We start from the raw sequence: 22,436 nt of genomic DNA on the forward strand, positions 1-22,436 counted from the left end.
TAAAGGTAAAGGGACCCCTGACTGTTAGGTCCAGTCGCAGACAACTTTGGGGTTGCGGCGCTCACCTCGCTTTACTGGCCAAGGGAGCTGACCTACAGCTTCCGGGTCATGTGGCCAGCAGGACTAAGCCGCTTCTGGCGAACCAGAGCAGCGCACGGAAACGCCGTTTACTTTCCCGCCGGAGCGGTACCTATTTATCTACTTGCACCTGACATGCTTTCGAAACTGCTAGGTGGGCAGGAGCAGGGACCGAGCAACGGGAGCTCACCCCATTGCGGGGATTCGAACCGCCGACCTTCTGATCAGCAAGCCCTAGGCTCAGTGGTTTACACCACAGTGCCACCTGCGTCCCTGGGAGAGGATGGTACTCAACTAATTTTCAGTGCAAGGATTAGCATTAATGCAGGAGGTTTTTCCCCATGTGCATCCCACACTGTCTCCAGAAACCCCAGAACAAGGTTAGGGGGCAAACCAGGGAGCGGGGAGAACATTCTGCCCTCTCGACACTCACCGGATCCCCTCCGGATGCAAAAGAAATTGATTGCATATGATGGTTGGCGATGATCTAAACAATGGAAGGGAAGGAAGAAGGAAAAATGAGACGCAAAGCACAGCAAAAAAACACAAAATGAACTTCCTCCCCGCCCCTTCCCACCCTCCTGAAATTCTTACAGTAAAGTCAAGCTCTCCTGGATTATGGGAGTGCCAGATTTTAGCTCCCCAAGGCAGACTTCTGCACCCTGACGCCCTGGCAGGGACTGGCAGGACGCTGGCAAGTGGGCACCAGGGGAAGGGGGGCAGTGGTCTGTGGGGGCCTGTACCAGCCAGGAGGCAAAAATCAGAGGCAGGAGAAGGGCTGGGTGCTTCTCCACCCTCCCCTACATCACTGGTGCCCAGAACCAGGAAAGAGCAGAAGCAGGAAGAGCAGAAACAGCACCCACACAGGCGCAATCGCTGGCTAAGTGCGCACTGCCTATTAGGGGAAGGTATATAAACTGGTGGAGGGGGAGTCGTCCCCAGTTGCTGCCAACGCCCCCTAGAGCGATGACCCAGGAGTAGTCATACCTCATGTTACGTTTTTTCAGGTTGTGTCCCGCAGCGACCCGGAAGTACTGGAAAGGGTTACTTCCGGGTTTCGCCAATCGCGCTTTGCACAGGCGCAGTAGTACCAAATCACACCGTGCACCTGCGCAGATACAGCACTTCAGGTTGCGGGCTTTTCATGTTGCGAACGGGCCTCTGGAACGGATCCCGTTCGCAGCCAGAAGTACCACTGTAGCTGCCTAGATGCTAGATTGCTGTGTGCAAGTATCCAGAGCCGTAGAGGCAACTGTAAGTGTTACCTTAGACAATAAAGAGTTAACTCTATGCCCTGCGCATTCCGTGTCTGGGAAGCACCCCTGACGTGGTTGGCATGGCCAATGGTTGATGGCCGTTGTGGCCTAGCAGTAGCTGGAAGGGATGCAAGTTTTCCTTCCCCATATTGGAAGAAGATAGAAATGTGACCAGAGCTTAGAGAAGGCAAACAGTGGTCCAGTTCAGGGATAGGGAACTTCTGACCCTCCAGATGTTGCTGGACTCCAACTCCCATCAGCCCCAGCGAGTGGTCAGGAACAATGAGAGTTGGAGCCCAGCAATGCCTGGCGGGTTCCTCAGCCGTGCCTTAGATGCATGTCCCAGCCAATCAGGGATCACGCATTAAATGTATGTAGAGCAGGGATACAGAGATGTTGCTGGACTAACATGGCCAATGGTCAAGGGACAAAGGGAACTGTAGACCAGCAACATCTGGAGGGTCATAACAAGCAAGGAGGAAGGCTGTCTAAGCCCATGATCCTCAACACCCGTCCGTCACCGAGGTGAAAGTATCCATTCTAGACAGTGTGTCCCAGAGGATGTTGGGAGAGAAGATATCTCCTTACCTGTTTACAGTCAGACGCCATGAGGTTGAGGCTGCTGGTGGAGATGGTGAGTGTGATTGGCATGCCGGCAAACTTCAGGTTGCTCTTGCCAAGGATGGAGTTCAGCGAGCGGCCGCAGGGCTGCCGAGAGGGAGAGAGACGCACCCCAAGGATGTTAGCAACAGCACTGGCTGGAGAAGACCAGGATTGAACCTGGGACTTTCTGTGTGCAAACCACGTGCTCTATCACGGAGCGACGGCCCTTCTCCATAAAACACCCCAGGATTGCCGGGGATTGAACCCAGGGACTTCTATAGGCCACTGAGCTATGGGGCCTGAAACAGGTCTGGGTTAACCAATCAGTAAAATAAGCACGTGCTTAGGGCATCACAGAATTTTTCCATTGCCAGATTTCTAACATTAACAGCCACAAATTGCTTGGCTGCGTGTTCCATTTTCTCAGTTGAAGCATATTAAAAATCCCAACAGAACTACTGTGCAACAAAGCAGGCTGGATGCCTTACCTCTACTAAGTATAGAAGCAGATGTGTTACGTAAGGATCTGATCAAAGACTTTGCAATTAGAAAAAGCAGGAGAAGATTTTTCAAATATAAATCAAGTGGAAGTATACAAAAACAAACATCATTTTCAAACTTGCCGTAGGTTTCGTTTCATTTCGAAAAATCAAAAATTTATTTTACGGTTTATTATTGTTTCTGTTTTGAATTAGATCTACGGGGGCACCAAAACCTTTTAAGTGCTTAGGGCCTCTAAAGGTCTCAAATCCAGCCCTGGAATGAAATCTGCAATCCTAGAGATTTGCTGCCAGCCAGTGCGGACAATACTAAGCTAGGTGGACCAATGGTATGGCTCAGAATAGGGCAGGCTCTATTTAAAAAAGCAGCTGCTTGTTCAAAACCATGAGGACTAGGATCTCTGTTTCTGTGTATCAGGCAGCTCCCTGTGTTCCTAAGATCCAAGCCTATTCGGGAATGGTGACTGGTAGCCACTGGGACTGGGGGATGGGAGGCCCACAGTAGGCGGAGCCAGAGCCAAGGACCCCTGGGATTGGCTGTTAAGGAAGGCAGGAAGGCAGGTGACAGGGCTGGACAGAGAACCCTGCTTGAACGCCTGGAGAGCTGCTGCCAGCCAGCGCAGACATAACTAAGCTGGCAATCAATCAATCAATCAATCAATCAATCAATCAGTTCCTTATATGTTCCTAAGAGATCAGGGAGAAGGGTGCACAGTGGGAAGAGGCAAGAGCGAGCCTGGGAAGGGCAGAAGGAACAAAAGGGAGATGGGCTGATGACCAAACGGCCCCCTCACCTCCCCACCCTGCACATGCCCCTCCACTTTCCTCCGCGTCCATTAGACGGGCTGTTATGGTTATCTATTGATCAGCCTCGCCTGCGCCGGGCCTTTATTGCAGCAACTCGGTCCCCATTTCCCAGCCTGAGGGGGAAAGGGGGGGCCGAGGCTGGAGACCTCAAATCAAATCACGCACAGACACATGTGCAAGCTTTCCTGAAAAGCACGCGCGGCTCGCACTGTGGGAGTGTTGCTGTTCCAGCTGGGGTGTGCTGAACGCATCCTCGCACCAGCTCCTTTTATCCAAATCACAAGCCCTTAAGAGTTATTCTGCCCTCTCCGGTTGGTTCTGCCTTGCTTGCTTGGGGATCTTTGCACAGACTACTAGGCCTTGTTGAAACTACAGATTTAAACCACCGCAATGCCAAGATAAACAGCCACGGCTTCCCCAAAGGTATCTGACATTTTTAAGGGTGCCTCGGATCGCTAGGAGACCCAGCCCACTCCTCTTGCCCTCCCAGAGATAACAATTCCCAGTGGGATTTCGCCCCCCATTTCAGGAAAATAGTAATAGGTTAAAAAAACAGACATTTTTAAAAGTTACACCCTTGAATATGTGAAATATTGTAGGGTGCTCCCAGAATCATACCCTAATAGACTCAAGCAGTTGTAACTCTCTCTGCTGCAGTATACTATATCCATGCACTGCACTGAAAGGAGAGTGGATTACCACTGGATTACCGCGAAAGGCTGTCTTGCGTGAGGAATCCAATTTGTAGCTGCACACAAGGCAACATTTTATTAAAGCTTTTTCATGATACAGTTAAGATAAAGGAAACTAATCCAAATAAAAATTTAAAAAGCAGAGAAAGAGAAAACGCAGCGTTCTCTCTCAAAAGTACCTCTCAACCCTTGTCTCACACAGAAAGCGGTGTGCCGTCCCAGCTCTCACCTGGGAACTTTCCTTTTCTTTTCCCTTACTTGCCAATTCCCAGAGTGGTTTAACAATCAATCCTGTTTCCTAGGGACCTCTGGGAACTGTAGCTCTGGGAGAGGAAGAGGGAAGCTTCCTAACAACTCTCAGCACCCGTAATGAGCTGCAGTTCCCAGAATACAGTGGTACCTCGGTTTAAGAACAGTCCTGTTTACGAACGATTTGGTTTACGAACTCCGCAAAACCGGAAGTCCTGGTTTGCGAACTTTACCTTGGTCTAAGAACGGAAGCCAAATGGTGGAAGAGCACCGGCGGTGGGAGGCCTCATTAGGGAAAGCGCACCTTGGTTTAAGAATGGTTTCTGTTTAAGAATGGACTTCCGGAACTAGAGCCAGTGTGGTGTAGTGGTTAAGAGCGGTGGACTCATAATCTGGTGAACCAGGTTCACTTCCCTGCTCCTCCACACGCAGCTGCTGGGTGACCTTGGGCTAGTCACACTTCTCTGAAGTCTCTCAGCCCCACTCACCTCACAGAGTGTTTGTTGTGGGGGAGGAAGGGAAAGGAGAATGTTAGCCGCTTTGAGATTCCTTAAAGGGAGTGAAAGGCAGGATATCAAATCCAAATCCAAACCCTTACGTTAGTAAACCGAGGTACCACTGTATTTTGGGGGAAAGCCATGATAGTTTCAAAGTGGCGCGCCAGCTCTTGAGATGTACGGGGCGAATTTTGACCACAGAGAAAAACAGCAACAATGTAGTATTCTCTGTCCACCTCACCTTTCTCCTGCGAATGGCTCCCTTGGCACCAGGCACAGCTTCACAGACTAGGCCAATAGCCTCCCTGGAAGAAGAGAAGAGAAATGAGGGATGGGTGTATAGAATCTTAGAATTGTGGAGCTGGAAGGAACCCGGAGGCTCAGCCATCCCCCTGCAATGCAGGAATCTCAAGTATATACTGGCAAAAAGTGGTAAACGAGCTCACCTGAACCCTCGCCCGTTTTCTTTCATTGAACTGCCCTCCTGGAACAGGACAAAGACCTGCCATCATGTCCAGCAGCCTGTTTTCCCAGCGTGGGCCAACCACCCTGACTTCTTTGGACGATGGGCGGTATATAAATTAAATAAATAAGAGGGTATTGGACCACACAGGCTGCAAGGGCTGTTCCCAGGTTCTTAGGACTCTCTACCTTTGTCGCATTGTTATGTCAGGTGTGCAATGGCTCAACCGATCGCTCCCGGTGCAGAAGCACTGTGGAATTGCCCACCATTAAGGGAGGGCACATGGGGCGCGGGTGGCACTGTGGGTTAAACCACAGGGCCTAGGGCTTGCTGATCAGAAGGTCGGCAGTTCGAATCCCCACGACGGGGTGAGCTCTCGTTGCTCAGTCCCTGCTCCTGCCAACCTAGCAGTTTGAAAGCACATCAAAGTGCAAGTAGATAAATAGATACCGCTCCGGCGGGAAGGTAAACAGTGTTTCAGTGCGCTGCTCTGGTTCGCCAGAAGCGGCTTAGTCATGCTGGCCACATGACCCGGAAGCTGTACGCTGGCTCCCTCGACCAATAAAGCGAGATGAGCGCCGCAACCCCAGAGTTGGCCACGACTGGACCTCATGGTTAGGGGTCCCTTCACCTTCAAAGGAGGGCACTTCTGGACGAGACGCTGCCCTGTCGCTGCTCTGCTTCCTTTGCCCAGCAGGCTACGTTGCCAGCCACCTGAGAGTCAAGAGGTTTCTAAACACACACGCACATCACACATCCGCCGCTCACCCTTCCACGCAAGCGAGAGCTCAAGGACGCCTTCCGGGCAGGAAAGAAAATCCAAAGACGATGAAAGCAAGGCGGATTGGGGTGTGTGTGGCCTGAGGAGGGGTGTGTGGTCCCGAGGGCCAGCTAAAGAGCCACATGCGGCCCCTGCAGGCAGCCCGTGCACACACAAACACACACAGTGTGTTTGTGTTTGGTTTGTGTGTGTGTTTGCGTGTCTCCCGCCTCCTTGGTAGCAGAGCAAGGATGGAAGAGGACGTGGGGGAAGAAATCGAGCGAGAGCTGTTAATATTTGATGATGCTGTATAAACGCTTCCTGTCTTTAGCGGATTAATTTTTTTTTTATTAAAAAAAACAACAACGCCGGCCGTTGATGGCAGGCTTGGGGCCTGGCTGCTGAAGCCTTTCCATCTCCTGCTGGCTGCTCCCTCCGGTCACCTTTTTCCAGACCCTGCGTCTGCCCGGTAATGGACAGGCTTACAGTGCAAACACACACACACACACACACACACACACACACACACACACACACACGCCTCTCTGCTCCCCCTCCAACTCAGCTTTAACTATTTCCTGCTGCTGCTAAGGATATGAGCTGGAGCGGCCTGCCTCTCTGCTGGCCTCTGCAGTCAGTTTTGGCTTCCCAAGGCCAGAGTGGCTGGGGCAAGCCAATCAGATGGGCGGAGTACAAATAATAAAATTATTATTAATATTATTATTGAGTCTCGGGTATTACAGGCTCGGTTCTTGGGATTTAATTAACAGGGGTGGGGGAGACGCAGCTTATCTTGCTGCACCAAGGGACAACAGATTGAGCCGATGACAAGGCATAACAGAATTACTTGGCCCCCAGCAAAGCCTGGTTGGAAGGACAGCGTCCCATCCAGAGGCACAACAGGCAGCCTCCCCGGACAGTGGGTTATTCCACAGTGTTTCTGCATTGGGAGTGACTGGTTGAGCCAATACACAGCCGATGCAGAGGCGCCACAAAATCGGCTCCCCAACAGGTGTCGGGTGTCAGGAGGAAACCCGGGGCAGGAACTCATCCAGAGATACAACAGGCAGCCTCCTCTGAGGGCAGGAAAGACTATCGGATCACACCGTCAAGCTAAATGACCTCCACTGAGAAAATGCACATTGGAAGGAGGCAAACACAAAGCAGCAACTCATGCAGAGACACATGAGACAAGCCTCATGCAGAGACATGTGTCTTGATCGTCTCAATGCTCCCTATGCAGCCATACCCAGTACGGTGCAGAGGTACAGCAGAATTCTGCACACACACACACACACACACACACACACAGAGGCAGATATGGAAAGGAAGTAAGCCCAGAGCAGGAACTCGCACAGAGACACAACGGGACACACCCTCTCAAAGCTTACGGCGTTTCTGCTTTAGGAGTTAGTGAGTGACAGGAGCGAGGCAGCAGTCAATCACCCAAGCGAGTTGGAGTTAACTCTTTATTAGCAAAAAACAAAGTCTGAATAGGAGTGTCGGGCTTAATGAGCACAGCAACTCGTATTGCCCCCATGAAGCAGTTGCAGAGACTGAAGGTTCCCGCCTTCTCACAGCTGCCTAAGCCCCCTCCTCCCCAGGGTTTTCCCCCAAGCAATCGGAGACTGAGAGCCTGCGTGCAGCCAACCTCTCCTCCGCTCTTTTCATGCCTCTTCTGGTTCTGGAGACAAGTGGGGAAGGGAGCTTGTCGCAGTGGGTGGGAGAGATACCTGTGACTCTTCAGCAGCCTGACTTATCTCCGCCTCTTGGCCTCCGTCATCCCACTCTCCTGCCTCCGATTCTGGACTCCTCTCTGCCACCGACTCTCCCTGCTCACTAAACCCTGTTACCTCTTCCGACACCTCCTCTTTCTGGTCTTCTCCCTCTGACCACTTGCATCGTTGCCCCACCACCAATCCCAGGGCTCTGAGCCTTCTTCCTTCTTCCTTCCCCAGCTGGTTCCTCCCACCGTTCCTCTGCATCCAACCAGTCGGTGACCCTGAGTGATGGATTGCAGCCTGTGCGGTGGCACAACATAACTATCCCGTCCGACCTCCCCTGCCCCCCCCATACCACCCCTGGTCTCTGAATGACTACGCAGCTCACCTTGTGACTTGAGTCCTCGTGTTGAAGTCGAGAGCCCGCATGGATTGGAGAACTTCCACGCAGCCCATGTACTGATGGGAGAAGGAAGAGTGGGAGAGCCTGTTAGGTCCCAAAGTCCCCTCTGTTCTCATTCACCCTCATCCCCATCACCCAGATATTATGAATCAATTATTCCACCTCCACCCTGCTCACCTCCCCATTTTTTCCTAAGGGAACAAGAGGACAGGTAGGGCCCCTGGAAGACTTCCAAGCTGCAGTGTTATCTTTATTAGTCATCAACGCCATCACTGAATTCATTTTCTGCCCTCCGCCAGCAGGTCCCAGGGAGGGCGACGGCAATTTAAAGCCAAATGCAGCCATAGGAATAGGGCGATGGGCCCCGGAAACCACCATCTCAGGGGTCAAAGGCTGTATAGTGGAAATGCCGGAGGCTCGCTCCTCTGCAGGGAGGGAATTCTAGAACTTAGGGGGCTGCCACAGAGAAGGCCCAGGTCCAGGCCATCTCCTATCGCACAGCGAGCCAGCAGTAAATCACATCAAAATTGGAGCTCACTCTTTATTAGTAAAACCACGGTCTTTACTGATTGGCAGTCAGGCCTAGTGAGCACAGCAGCTTATCCCTGGTCAGTCTTCCCCCCATGAATCCTTTCTCCTTCTGTGATGAAACTCCTATTTGGGGACTTCCCTGGCTTTTTTCTGGCCCACGTAGGACCAGTCTGGATACTTGGCCTTGGTGAAGATTTGACGTTTTCATCCCCAAGAAGTTTTTGATTTGAGTTTCTACTAAAATGAGGCTGCATTTTAATGTTGTATTTTAATCTTGCTTTTAAGTTGTATTTTAATCAATTGGTTTTTATACCTGGTGTTAGCCGCCCTGAGCCCAGTCTTGGCTGGGGAGGGTGGGGTATAAATAAAACTTCAACTTCTTCTTCTTCTTCTCAATTGCCCAGACTGAAAGTCCTTGTCTCCTCCCAGCTGCCTAAGCCCCCTTCTCTTCAGGTATTTCCCCAAGCAATCAGAAACTGAGCCTGCATGCAGCCTGCCCCTGCTCTGCCCTTTTCATGCCTCTTCTGGTTCTGGGAGATCAGGCGGGAGGGGAGCTTGTCGCAGTGGGAGGGGGAGAAGTGGGTGGAGGAACGGATGCGAATTGTACCTGTGCAGTGAGCTAGTTTCTACACCCAGAGAAACAAACACACACACTCTGTATCCTTCATCTGGATAAAGCAAACCCAGCTCCCACGACTTCACACACACAGCAGAGCCTCTCCTGGTCCTCATCACAAAGTGGCGTTTCCAGCTGGTTAGCAACACAGGAAGCTGCCTTGGACCATTGGGCTCAGTATTGTCTGCACTGTCTGGCAGCAGCTCTCCGGGGTTTCAGAAAAGGAGTCTCTCCCAGCCCTACCTGGGACCTTCTGCACGCAAGGCAGGTGCTCTGCCGACCGAGCCGCAGCCTTTCTGTTGCTGCTCGTGGAACAGGGCGCAGGAGAGATCCGTTGGCACAATCGCCAGCTGGGATGAAGAACCGACAGCAAAGAGGGTGGAAGGGGCAAGCAGCTGGCACAGGATGTGCCACTGGGCACCTGCCAGGCCGGCTGTGCGCGGTGGGAAGACACAAAGACTTCAGCGACGCCAGCGAGGCGAGGCGAGGCTACCAGTATGAGTCAGAGAAGGGGAAGTGGCAACGCAAGTGCCGCTCACCAGACCCTGTCTCTGAACGCTCTCAGGCCAGTGTTCCATCTTCCAACCTCTGCCACCCTCCCGGGCGCTCAGAGGCAGCAAACTTGCTGAGTCTCCACCCTACAGAGTAGGTTAAGCCAAGGACGCTTAAGGCTCGGGCTCTGTAACGGAGCGGCGATTCGGAAAACAGGAAGCTGCCTTGCGCAGAGTCAGATCAGATATTCATCCAGCTCAATACTGCCTACCCTGACTGGCAGCAGCTCTCCAGGGTTTCAGGCAGAGGGGGACAGCCCTACCTAGAGATGCCAGGGATCAAGCCTTCTGCAAGCAAAGCAGATGCTCTGCCCCTGGGCTATGGCCTTCCTTAAAAATAACCGTAAGATTCCAATCCTCACGATGCTGAATCGACAGGAACACACTGGTCCATTGAGCTCAGCACTGTCAACACTGACTGACAGTGGCTCTCCATGGTTTCAGGCAGGGCACCTTTGCCAGCCCGATGTGGGGATGGCAAGAATTAAACATGGGACATTCTGCAAGCCAAGCAGGTGTCCTGCCACCAAGCCGCAGCTGCCTCCAAGGCTTCAGTCTTGAAACTGACCCTGGCGATCACAGCGGGACACAGGAGGCGTTGCCCTGGGTGGGTTGCAGGGGTTTGCGTGTGACTTTGTTTCCGCATAAATCCAAAAGGATATAAGGGCAGGGGGAGGAAAAGGAGGGGGGGTGTTGGAAAACCGGCCCCCTTCCTGTGTTGTACCAGCAATGGAGGTCGAGAAAACATGGACTGGAGACCCGGATCTGGACTCTAGTCCTCCTACCGCTCACCTTCTCCCGTTAAGGGTACAACCGATCGTTCTCTGTACAGAGTCGGCACTGGGGCACCGAGGGCAAAGACACTCCCAGTGACACAGCTGTGTGCCCCTCACCAGACAAAGGTTTCAGTGAGGCTCAAGTCCAGGGCTGGGGGAAAGGTGCAGTATGGCGCCAGAGGTTAAAAGGAGTCTGGGTAGCAGCAGGACATCTGCTCTGCATGCAGAAGGTGTCTTGGGTTCAATCTCCAGGTAGGGCTGGGGAAATACCCTGGAGAGCTGCTGCCGGTCAGTGTAGACAATCCAGAGTGAGATGGACGAACTTGCTATAAGGCTGCTCCCTATGTTCCTATTGAATCAGAAACATGAGGACTAGAATCTTGGTTTATTTTCAGGGAAAGGGCGACAGCTCAGTCGTAAAGCATCTGCTTCGCTTGCAGAATATCTCAAGTTCAATCCCCAACAGCACCTCCGGGTAGGACTGGGGAAAATACCCCTGCCTGAAACCTTGGAGCTGCTGCCAGCCAGTGTGATAATACTGAGCTTGGTGGAGCAACGGTCTGACTCGACGGTTCAGACTCAACTTCAGACCACGCAATGGGGGAACAGAAAGGCATGCACTCTGCACGCCATCAGGGGAATGTTTATCTAGCATTTCTGCTTGCGCTTTACAGGCAAGGCAGCCTGTTCCGTTCACTAGAGCTGGGCCAAACACCAGCCAGACATCGCGATATAGTGATACACCGCAGCGTTGCAAAGCGGTGGGAGGAACAAGCTGCGTTGGGCCCGACCCTACGAGGCACCAAGGTGAAACCGCCTCAACTTCCTAGGCAGGAGCAGTGACAATATCAGACTTGGGGGGCTCATTCCTCCACATGCAAGGCGCTGACAGGAGTCCCTCCGCCACCAGCACGCCGAGAGGAAAACGGGCTCTATCAGCCATGGCGCCTTGCAGCTTATTCCTCCCTCAGTTTGAGGGCCAGAGCGCAATGGAGCCTTCACCTGGTGGTACATCGTGGGTGAAAGTGCCATCGTGCTCAGGCCCTCAAACCAGTCCTGGGCGATGTATCAAGACATCACCAAGACCTACCATTTACCTGGGGCAGGTGGGTGGGTGGAACGAACTTCCTGCCAGATAATCTCAGCTTCCGAGCAGCTTGCAAGCAGCATGAAGATTCAGAGGTCTCCTCCGGCGCACACCTGGACCAGCAGCAATGGGCTGACCAATCCCTGGACTCCGCCAAACCACAGAGGGATGCCCCAGCCTCCCAAAGCAGAGATCTGGGGCTGGCGGTCATCACAGCCAGAGGCTTGGAAGAGGGGCGGGGGAAGTGGAAGAGGAATGCCGGCCGACTCGATGCGCCTGGCGCATGTGCGCTGTGGCCCGGGGGATGGACGCTCGGGCGCACGCTTGTCAGAAGCAATCATGTGGCAGAGCAGAAGACCCGGGACAGATGCCTGCCGGGGAGGCCACGCCGTCGCAGCTATGCTGGGTGGGCCTGGCTGGCTGGCAGCCTCTGTGGGGAGAAAAGGGCGAGAGGGGCTGTGTATGTCCCCCCCTCATTTCTGCATAAAGAGGCCAGAGTAAGAGGTGGTTCCTGCTCAGGATTCTCTGCAATGCTGCCTTTCTTAGGAGACGGGGAGGACGGCTGAAGGGAACAGCAGGAACTCTCCTCGGTGGCCTTTTCAACAGCTCCCGTCTCAAAATGACAAGTTAAGATAGGAAGCTGCCTCATACAGAGACTCAGATCACTGGTCCATCTGGCTCAGTGCTGTCTACACTGGCTGGCAGCAGTTCTCTGGGGTTTCAGGCAGGGGATACTCCCTGCTCTACCTGGAGGTGCTGGTAACTGAGACCATCCGTGTCTGGTAACTGAGACGTGCTCCGTGTTCGAAATTATCCAGGCGCATTTTGCACCTGGCTTTCAACCACTTGTGACCAAGTGAAGATGCCTGGATGGTGCCTGACATCTCCGCCATCTGTAAATCCTTGGATCTGGACTGTTTTCGCACACTAGCACCCCATCCTGTAGAATTCTATCCATTATATTTTATCTGTACAATCGGAATGAATTTCTGGAACCAAAATGCTTTTTTTGTGCAGCCTGAGCAGCAGCAGCAGTCACCATTAAGAAAAAGAGGCCAATATACATGTGGACTGTCCCTGGGTCAAGCGACTTTTCTTCTTCAAGTTCTCAAAGCTCTTAAGCGAGCTCAGGGTTGACATCTGAACTAGCCAGATGCTTAGCTGAGAATCAATCACAGTCAGTCAATCATCTGAAAAACAAGACTTTAGACCTGTCTTGCCCCAAAATGGCAACTAGACGTCATGTTTTGGCGCCTGCAACCTTGGTTTAAGGAGCCATTTGGCGCCTAGCTTGTATGTCTGAGTTTCTAACACTGCATGTGCTCCCTCAGTCAAGTTATAACCTTGCCTCTGAAAAGGGACAGGAAGATTCTAGTCCTCATGATTCTACCTGGAGATGCTGGGGATTGATGCAGCAGGTTGCCTTCCTCATAGCAGTGATGCCCTGACCTGTGTTGTATGGATATAGGAAGCTGCCTTATACAGAGTCAGGCCATCTATCTCTGCATTATCTATACCAACTGGCAGCGGCTCTCTGGGGTTTTAGGCAGGGAACATTCCTGGAGACAACCCTTGGGGATTGAATCTGGAACTTTCTGCATGCAAAGCAGTGGTTCTACCTTCAAGCCACTGTCCTCCTAGGAACCAAGAAAGATGCGAAGCCGAATTCAAAAGCTGCCTCATACAGAATCACATCATTAGATCATCTAGGTCTTTATTGTCTGTGCTGAATGGCAGCAGCTGCTCTCTAGGGCTTCAGAAGGGACAGTCCCCCCCCCAGCCCTACCCAGAGATGCCATTGGGGCCTTCCTTCTCCACGCAGAGTCAATGCTCTGCTGCGGAGCGACAGCCCTCTCCCAACTTATGTAGGTCATGCACGCCCTCTCTCCACGTGGAAGCACCTACCCTGTTCCCAGCTATGGAAAAGAGGCTTTCTGTATGCTCTGGAGAGGCGCTGTTTTCTTAGCTCAAGAGGCACTGCCAACACACACACAAACACACAGACGTACTTCGGCAAAATATGTCCCCTGCACATTAGGTCTTGGCAGCTGGAGACCCCCAAGATCAAATCCGAGGCCCTCTCTCAGTGGGATCAACTATCCCCCCACCCCACAGCAACAGAGGGGTGTGTGAAAGCAGGGAAAGGCAGCTATGGCCAATCAGTGCAGCCCAAGTAACACGCTGAACTAGGAAGGGGAGAAAAGCTCTTGACCCACTTTCCCATACCGACCCTGCTAGTTGCCAACCAGCGACTCCATGGTGGGCTGGCCCCTCCACGTGCCACTGGACTCTGACCCCTTTTGATCCCGGCCAGCACAGCCAGATGGGAGTTGGAGTCCAGCCACATCTAGAAGACCACTAGGTTCCCCATCTCTGGCCGAGATACGCGTCCCAACCAATCAGGGTTCCCAGCGATTGGGACTTGCTGCCAGACCGCTGCACCCACAAATGCCTTGAACTACCTACCGCCCCCCGCGATCACCGCTCACTTACCCGGACGAGGTAGGAGACTCCAGGGCCCATCACCTTGTCGTCAGGGTGCAGCCAGCCCCGGCTGGGCTTGTTGACGAAGCTGCCGTGCCGTGTCCACTCGTCTCCCCCCAGCTGTCCGCCTTCCACCCGCATCCTCTTGGCACAGCCCAACTTGTTCATATCCTGGGAATAGAGACCAACAGTCCCCGCTGAGTCCGGGAAGGTAGTCACGGCAGCGACGGGGGGAGGAGGAGGAGGTGGTGGTGGTGCCGCTGGCGGCGGATGCTCCCCGGAGCTGCCCGCCTCCTTGGAGAAGGCACGGAGGCTGAGCAGAGTGGCCGGGTTGGCGAGCTTCAGGTTGGCCATCTTGGGGAAGAAGGAGCACAGGGTGGTGGGGCTGTCTTCCGACTCGGAGGACAGCTCGCCCAGGGGGAGCATGGGGCTCAGCGAGGAGGAGGACAGCGAGCTGGGCAGGGAGGGGGCCGCCACCAGGGGGTCCACGGGAGAGTCCCCGTCGGCCGCCACAGAGCCCTCCTCCAGGGAGGAAAGGGAGTCATTGCGCAAGTGGTTGTATTTGCTCTTTTGTAGCAGATCCATGCCCCAAACCGGCGGAGGAGACGGGACGAAACCAAGGCGCCAGGGGGCGGGGGAGAATCAGGAGGTGGCGAGGGTGTGCGGCCCTGGCACCAAACTCAGGAGCCCACGAAAGTCAGAACGGATCCAAGCGAGACGACTCCTGTCCGGCCCCCTGTAGGCATGGCTGCGGAGAAGAGAGGTGTTGGCACAAGAAGGGCAGCGGAAGCAGGGACACTGTGCCACAGGTGAAAGACCGTCGTCACAGGGCGCAGACGTTGCTCCGTGGCCCCCCCCGCCCCCTGACAACGCCGCCAGATGACCAGCGACCCTTGGACAGCTTTGCTGTGCTCCAGAGGAAGAGGGAGAGGCCGCCGGCTAGTCCCTGAGGCCGGAGCGATGGCCGGGAGGGAGGAGTGGCTGGCACACGCCCTGCAGAGCCGTCACGCCACCTGTGGAACTGCCGCCCTGCCCCGGGGCCGCCTGCCAAAGGTCCTGTCACGTCCTCTTGGCCACAGGCACCCCACGCCCCGCCAGCAGGTCTCACACAGCCCAGGAGGGAGAGAGAGAGAGGAAAAAAAGACAGCTGAGATGCAGAAAGCGGCCGACGACGACCAGAACGGCGGATGCTCCGGTCTTCGAGCTCGCCTGCCGCTCCGCTGAACGGATGCGCAATGTATATAGATGTATTTGAAAAGGAGAAAAATTATTATCCAAGAGCAGGGAGGCCCTGGAGCGCCGTCCAGCTGGGCCCAGCTTGGCAGGGACCGGAGAGGTGGCGCGGCCGAAGGGTCTGCCAGGAACGCGAACAAGGCTCCTCTGTGAAGTCACGGGAGCCCACGTGTCAATCAGTGGGCAGACGCCGGCCTGCCTCTCTCGGAGCGATGGAGGTCTGGGAACACGCCGGGAGCCGAAGAGGAGGGGAAACGGGTGCTGGCCCCCCTGCACCCGGCTGGTCAAAGGGGCGAAGGCGGAATCCGAGTCCCCCTTGCTTTCGGGAACCAGCAGGCAGCCCCGACCTCGGCTCTTCTCCCCACACCTCCTCCTCCTCTCTTCCCGGCTGCAGTCGCTGCTGCTGCTGCTTCCAGAGCAGAGAGACACTAATTGCTACCGCATCCTGCTCACAATCTCTGCTGGGCTCTAAGTGACTGCGGCTCCCGTTCTGGGGAAGAGGCGGGCGCGGGCGGGTAGGGGGGGTGCGGTGGAATGAGAAAGAGAGAAAGAGAGGCCAAGCCCCCGCTGCCAATGCTAGGGCAGTGCTGACTCACAAGAGCTTGGCTTCTGCCCCCCCCCCCATGTGCGGAAAGGAAGACAAGGCATCTGTATAATAAAATGCGGAGGGAGGGAGGTGGGGCCTTGTGGGGGGAGAGAGCTGGAGCGGCAGCATACAAACACTTGTGAAAATCAAGGTCAGTGGTTGCACAGGGAAGCGAAGGGAGGTTTTTCCGGCAGCTAGGCTGGAGGGGGTGGGGTGGGAAGAGCGCAGGGGGGAGAAGGGGGAGGCAGGACACAGGCAGGAAAAGCGGAGGGTGCAGAGGAGAGAATGGGGACCCGTTGCAGAGCAAGGTGGTTCCGGATCCAATATGGGCCACTCCTCATCTGAATCCACACTCCTGACTTGACAACACCTCTGGTTTTGCATGGAGCTCTTTATGGCATAGAGGAACCCCTTCTCCCTCTTTCTTAGTTAACGCTTTAGGATATAAAAGTTGACACTATACCCTGGAAGGTAAAGGTAAAGGGACCCCTGACCATTAGGTCCAGTCATGACCGAGTCTGGGGTTGTGGCGCTCATCTCGCTTTATTGGCCGAGGGAGCCGGCGTACAGCTTACGGGTCATGTGGCCAGCAGGACTAAACCGCTTCTGGCGAACCAGAGCAGCGCACGGAAACGCCGTTTACCTTCCCGCCAGAGCGGTACCTATTTATCTACTTGCACTGGCGTGCTTTCGAACTGCTAGCTTGGCAGGAGCTGGGACCGAACAATGGGAGCTCACCCCATCGCGGGGATTCAAACCGCTGACCTTCTGATCAGCAAGCCCTAGGCTCTGTGGTTTAACCCACAGCGCCACCCGCGTCCCGCAAGGTAGGCCTGCAAGGTAGGCCACTGTTAATTTCCTCGCACCTGGACAGAGAAAGAAAGAAATAGAGAGAGAAGCAACGGAAGGCTTTGTCCAAGTAATCTGCAAGAAGCAAGATTCGAAAGGGGAGTCAGGCTTCTCACACAACTCGGGCTGCCGCCCCACCTAGGCCTATTCAGAAGCAAGTCCCACCGAATCCAAGGGGCTTCCTCCCAGATAAAGGTGTGTTCCGCTTGCAGCCTCCGTCTCTTAGCGCTAGAGCCTTCCCTTCATCACGACAATTCCAGACACACAAAGCAATTATCGAAATCACCACTACAAATCCTCATAATAAAAATAAAAATGGGGGGGCAGGATCCGATAACAAGATTAGCTGTCAGACAAAGGTTTGCAAGCTCCTAGGCGTTGAAGCGCACAATCAGAGTCAAGCTGCACTTTTTAAAAATCCCGGTTTTTAATCCCATAATTAAGCACCGAATTCCCTCAATCCAGGAGGAAGGTATAAACCAGCCTCTGCCAAGTTGCTGTTGTTTTGCAGGGTGAGGTTGGAGTGAATGACCCTTTGGGTCCCTTGCAGCTTTACAATTCTATCATCCTCTGAGTTTGTGCCATCCAGATGTTAAGACTACAACTCCCATCAGCCAGCATGGCCTATGGTCAACAATACTGCTATTTTATTCAAGAACATCTGAAGAGCCTGGCTCCTGGTACCCAGCATTCTGTTCTTGCAGGGGCCAATCAGATTCCTCCAGGAAGTCCACAGGCAAGAGCCCTCCTTCCCTCCCTGCCACTCATGGGAACAAAAGAAAAGCCCTCCTGGATCAGGCCAAAGGCCCTTCTAGCCCAGCCTTCCCAGTGGCCAAACAGATACTCCTAAAGGAAGCTGGCAAGCTGAACCTGAGCGCAACAGCCACTCTCCCCACTTGCAATGGCCAGCAGCTGGCATTCATATCACTTCTGACCACAGAGGGAGGATGTAGCCATGCTGGAGAGCCTTATCCTCCTGGAATTTGTCTAGTCCTCTAAGAAGACGAGCCTGGCTGCCGGATCAGGCTGGTCACAGTGTTAGAAAGACAGATATACACACTAGGTGCTGGTATTTCGTAAGGGGTCAAAAACCCAGGCGGGAAGAGGAGGCAACGCTTGGGTGAAGTTCACCAAATCGCTGAGGGAACTGATTAAGTCCATTCGGGGGCAAAGCTTGGAAAAATTTCTAGGTCATTTCTTACCATGTGTGTATATATATACAGTCGTAAAGGTAAAGGGACCCCTGACCATTAGGTCCAGGCATGGCCGACTCTGGGGTTGCGGCGCTCATCTCGCTTTACTGGCCGAGGGAGCCGGCGTTCAGCTTCCGTGTCATGTGGCCAGCATGACTAAGCCGCTTCTGGCGAACCAGAGCAGCGCACGGAAACGCCGTTTACCTTCCCGCCGGAGCGGTACCTATTTATCTACTTGCACTTTGACGTGCTTTCGAACTGCTGGGTTGGCAGGAGCAGGGACCGAGTGACGGGAGCTCACCCCGTCGTGGGGATTCGATGGGGTTATACCTCGGGTTAAATATGCTTCAGGTTGAGCGTTTTCAGGTTACGCTCCGCGGCGACCCGGAAGTAATGGAACACGTTACTTCCGGGTTTCGCCGCTCGCGCAGACCTCAAAATGATGTCACACGCATGCGCAGAAGTGGCAAATCGCGACCCGCACAAATGCACGGACATAGGTTGCGTTCGCTTCAGGATGCGAACGGGGCTCCGGAACAGATCCCATTCACATCCAGAGGTACCACTGTATATATGATTTGGGCCTTTAAGATGAAAGTTCAAAATCGTCAGGAAAAAGAAATTAAACCATTCTTATACCAGTAGGTGGGTGGGTGGGTGGGTGGGTATGCGTTTTTTTAAAAAACCTAAGCCTTTGATCAGGGAGAGGCCAGGGTTCAAGCTGCTGGCCACCCCTGCATCCTGTGGGAAGGAATTCTGTAGTTTAACAACACGCTGCATGAAGAAGTACTTTATCTGTGCTGAACCATCCATCTTTCAGCTTCATTGGGCGTCCCTGAGTTCGAGCGTTCTAAGAGAGGGAGGAAAACCTTTTGCTCAATCCCCTTTCTCCGTGCCATGCAGAAATTTAATCACCTTCTGTCTCCTCATCTCTTACTAACGTTATTCCTCTCCCCCCCCTTTGATCATTTTGGTTGGCCTCCCCGCCCCCAAACGGAACACGAACTGATCCGGTTCGTTCTGCAAAGGGACAAACATGAACTGGGGGGGGGGGGAATGGAAGTTCCTTTTCTTTTAAACACGTTGGACTGTGAACTGGAACCGGTTCCTTTAAATAAATAAATAAAGAAAGGAAGCTTTCAAGGGGAGGAAGCAGGCAGAGTTTCACCCGTGGGCTCCTTCCTCCGAAAGAAAGAGGGAGGCAGGATCATGAGACCCCAAAGACCTGAAAGAGGGAAGAAGCGGAAGGAGGAGGGAAGGTTAAATAATGCTCTCCCTCCCCAAACAAGGCTAGCGGATGTGCCTTTGGCCTCTCGGCCCCAGTTCAAGGACCCTCTGGGCCTTGTTCCTATAGGGGCTTTGGGAGGGGGCGGAAAGAGCAGCCATTTCCGCAGCAGCCTGGCCCTCCTAGGTGATTTCTTGTCCGGGGATAAAGTTTTCCTGGAGGGGGGGGGTCTCCTACCATAAGGCTAAGGGGGAAGGGCAAGCGCTCAGGGGTTAGAGCACCAGCTCTGGGTGCAGAAAGTCGCAGGTTCAATTCTTCAGGATGTCTCCTGCCCAGAACCCCAGAGAGTTGCTGCCGTTTAAATAATAAATAAATAAATAAATATTTTTTTTATTTATACCCCGCCCTTCCCGGTTCAGAAAACCGGGCTCAGGGCGGCTAACAACAAATTTAAAACACTTAATTGATGCAACATAAACAGCATCAAATACAGTATAAAACGTGAATAACAATCAAAAATCAATTTAAGGGGAAATCCATCCAATAAACATTAGATGATAACCAGGGCCAGCTGGGTAATTAGTCCTATTTGGGCCAGCGAGGAGACCAGGGGAGAATGAGCTGTGGGATCCCAGAGCGGGTAATCTTCAAAAAAAGGGGGAGGGGGAGGGAAGGAAGGGGAATAAAAGACCAGGCTAAGTTCAAATTGAAAGCCAGGCGGAATAGCTCTGTCTTACAGGCCCTGTGGAAGGAAGTTAAATCCTGCAGGGCCCTGGTCTCATGGGACAGAGCGTTCCACCAGGTCGGAGCCATCACTGAGAAGGCCCTGGCTTTGGTGGAGGATAATCTGACTTCCTTAGAGCCCGGGACCTCTGCTTTTTCCGAACCATGAGGGCTAGGAACTTCTGTTACTAGGAGATGGACTGCAGCTTCGGGTGCAAAAAGTCCTGGGATCCACCCGCAAGATCTCCAGGTGGGAAACTTGCCGTTTGAAACCCTGCCGGTCAGTGTAAGCAATAACGAGTGAGACTGAACAGCCAGCATGGTCCGACTGGTCGACCTGTGGTCTAATCAGAGTGCCGACGGAAATGTGAGCAGGCGGGTTTTAAAATGCAAGGTGGGTGGGAAGGACAGAGGAGGTGGCAGGGGGCAGAAAGCAGAGATGTCTTGGAGAGGAGGAAGAAGAAGGCCTTGAAGAAGAGGGAGAACTGGGAGAGAGGACAACTGCACAGGGTGGGGTTCACATATTCATTCTGGAAACTACCTGCCAAATCTCAGGCAGAAGGATGCTAGTCCCTGTGAAATTCGCACCCGTACATGTCTTCCTTTGTTAAGTGTTCAGGGCTGAGCAGCAATGTTCTCATTTAGCCACAAGGTGGGGTCGCTGCAGCGCAGAGCATTGGAAGCCAGCAAAGAATCAAGGGAGCGCTGGTTTTTTTCTGGTGGCCCGGGCCACAATAAAGGCAGTCAACAACAGCATTACAATTCACCAACAAAACAGAGAGCTGTAAGGGGTGCTCATCATGCCCCTTAAAGATCACATGCAGTAATAATTTGGGGTTTACTTGTAAAGCCTGCAACCCGTTTGTGCAACCTTCCCAACCCACTTCCAGTTTGTGACTGGGTTAGGGCCTTTGCCCCAATTATAAATTTCCATTTTGTTTCTGCCCTATTAGGTCAGGATAACATGCACTGAGCATCAGAAAGGTCACAGGCTCCCGCCTCCCTAGATTCATGCCTTGCCGTCTCCCTTGATAACATGCGTCAGGCGCAGGGAACCTTTGGCCCTCTGGGTACTGCTGAACTACAACTCCCACCAGCCTAGAAAAGCTTGTATGCTGCCATATCCCCTGATTAGAGGAGGAACAGCATCATGCAGAATGTTTCCAGCTTTGGAAGCAGTGTTTGAAATGCGCCATGCGCATTTTGCACCTGGCTATTGGCCACTTGCGACCAAGTGAAGATGCCCGGGCGCCAGGATGGTGCCTGGTGTCTCCACCATCTGGAGGTGCGAGCCTGGGGATCTTTGGATCTGGACTTTTTTCACACACTAATACCTCATCCTGTAGAATTCTATCAGTTATATTTTATCTGCACAATCGCAAAGAATATCAGGAACCAAAATGCTTTTTCTGTGCGGCCTGAGCAGGAGCAATGAAAAACGTTATAATTAATTGTAGCTTGTCTTCACTTACCCCACACCTCTGCCCTGCTCCCAGTTGTGAAGAATATCCCTACGTTATGAATGGTCCATGCCGCCATTAAGAAAAAAGAGTTCAGAATGGGTCAATATATACTTTATATCTTTTCTTTTGTATAATTTTGCTATTTCTTTGTCTGTTTTATTTTTGTTTTCTTCTTTGCTTTCCCCCCGAAATGTTCTTTGTGTGTATGTGTTGATTTTAAACCAATAAAGATTATTTTTTTAAAAAAACCCAGAATAGGCCAATATATATGTGGACTGTCCCTGGACCAAGGGGCGTCTAAGTTCTCAAAGCTCTTACCCAAGCTCAAGGTTGTCATCTGAACTAGCCAGATATTTAACTGAGAATCAATCACAGTCAGTCAGTCATCTGAAAAATAAGACTTTAGACCCATCTTGCCCCAAAATGGCAACTAGACATTCCGCTTTGATAACTGCAACCTTGGTTTAAGGAGCCATTTGGCACCTAGCTTGTGTATCCGAGTTTCTAACACTGCTTGCAAGTTGCTGCAGGGGACCGACAGCAAGCGACTTCACAGGTGAGGTGTTTCTGGGACCAAGGTGAGACTGTCAAGCCCCCTTGCTATTTCTGTACGCTGTTAATGTAACTTGGTTATAACTATAGTATTGAAATGCTGCTATTGTTTTGCGGGCTGTGATATTTGCTACTGAGTTGTTGCTTTATTATGTTGGTATGAAATTGTTTCCCCAGTGTTTGATTTTGAAATGCACCCCTGCTTTCTTTGCTGTAAGCCTTTCCGAGTGTGATTCTCCCCCCCCCCCCGTGTGTGGAAAAGGAAATAAAATGAATGAACGAAGAGAGACCATGATCAATGCCACCGGGAAGAGAGGGAAGGGAGGGGAAACAGAGGGCTGACCTGCCACCGTAGCAGCCAGCCAGCCCTCCACCACACCCAGGAAAGGGAGAGGCAGCCGGCCTTACCGTGTACTCCATCACAGGCAGATGCCGGAGGGCCCCTCTTCTTGGGAATGAGACCTGCGGTTCAGTGACAAAGAGGGAATTAGCCAGGACAGTCCGAGCCATGGCGTATGCTGGAAAGCGGGGTGGGGTG

The 22,436-nt window shown here is 52.9% G+C and overlaps 1 protein-coding gene across 3 annotated transcripts in view; it reads right to left on the reverse strand.

Moving 5' to 3' along the window:
* SHC1 (SHC adaptor protein 1) overlaps positions 1–22,436 on the reverse strand; it is a 47,908-nt gene that overhangs the window by 13,278 nt on the left and 12,194 nt on the right. The window contains exons 2-7 of one of the 3 annotated variants that reach the window (XM_053370167.1): positions 22,307–22,360; positions 14,084–14,245; positions 8,015–8,085; positions 4,924–4,987; positions 1,923–2,042; positions 512–565 (exon numbers count right to left, since the gene is read on the reverse strand). In XM_053370167.1, coding sequence (XP_053226142.1) covers positions 512–565; positions 1,923–2,042; positions 4,924–4,987; positions 8,015–8,085; positions 14,084–14,245; positions 22,307–22,318 — 483 coding nt within the window. In that variant the 5' untranslated portion in view covers positions 22,319–22,360. Of the gene's footprint in view, positions 1–511; positions 566–1,922; positions 2,043–4,923; positions 4,988–8,014; positions 8,086–14,083; positions 15,821–22,306; positions 22,361–22,436 lie in introns of those variants that run through there. The other 2 variants (XM_053370168.1, XM_053370166.1) reach the window with 2 other exon arrangements.

The sequence above is a fragment of the Podarcis raffonei genome, chromosome 16 (assembly GCF_027172205.1).
Source record: "Podarcis raffonei isolate rPodRaf1 chromosome 16, rPodRaf1.pri, whole genome shotgun sequence".
Taxonomy (NCBI): Eukaryota; Metazoa; Chordata; class Lepidosauria; order Squamata; family Lacertidae; genus Podarcis; species Podarcis raffonei.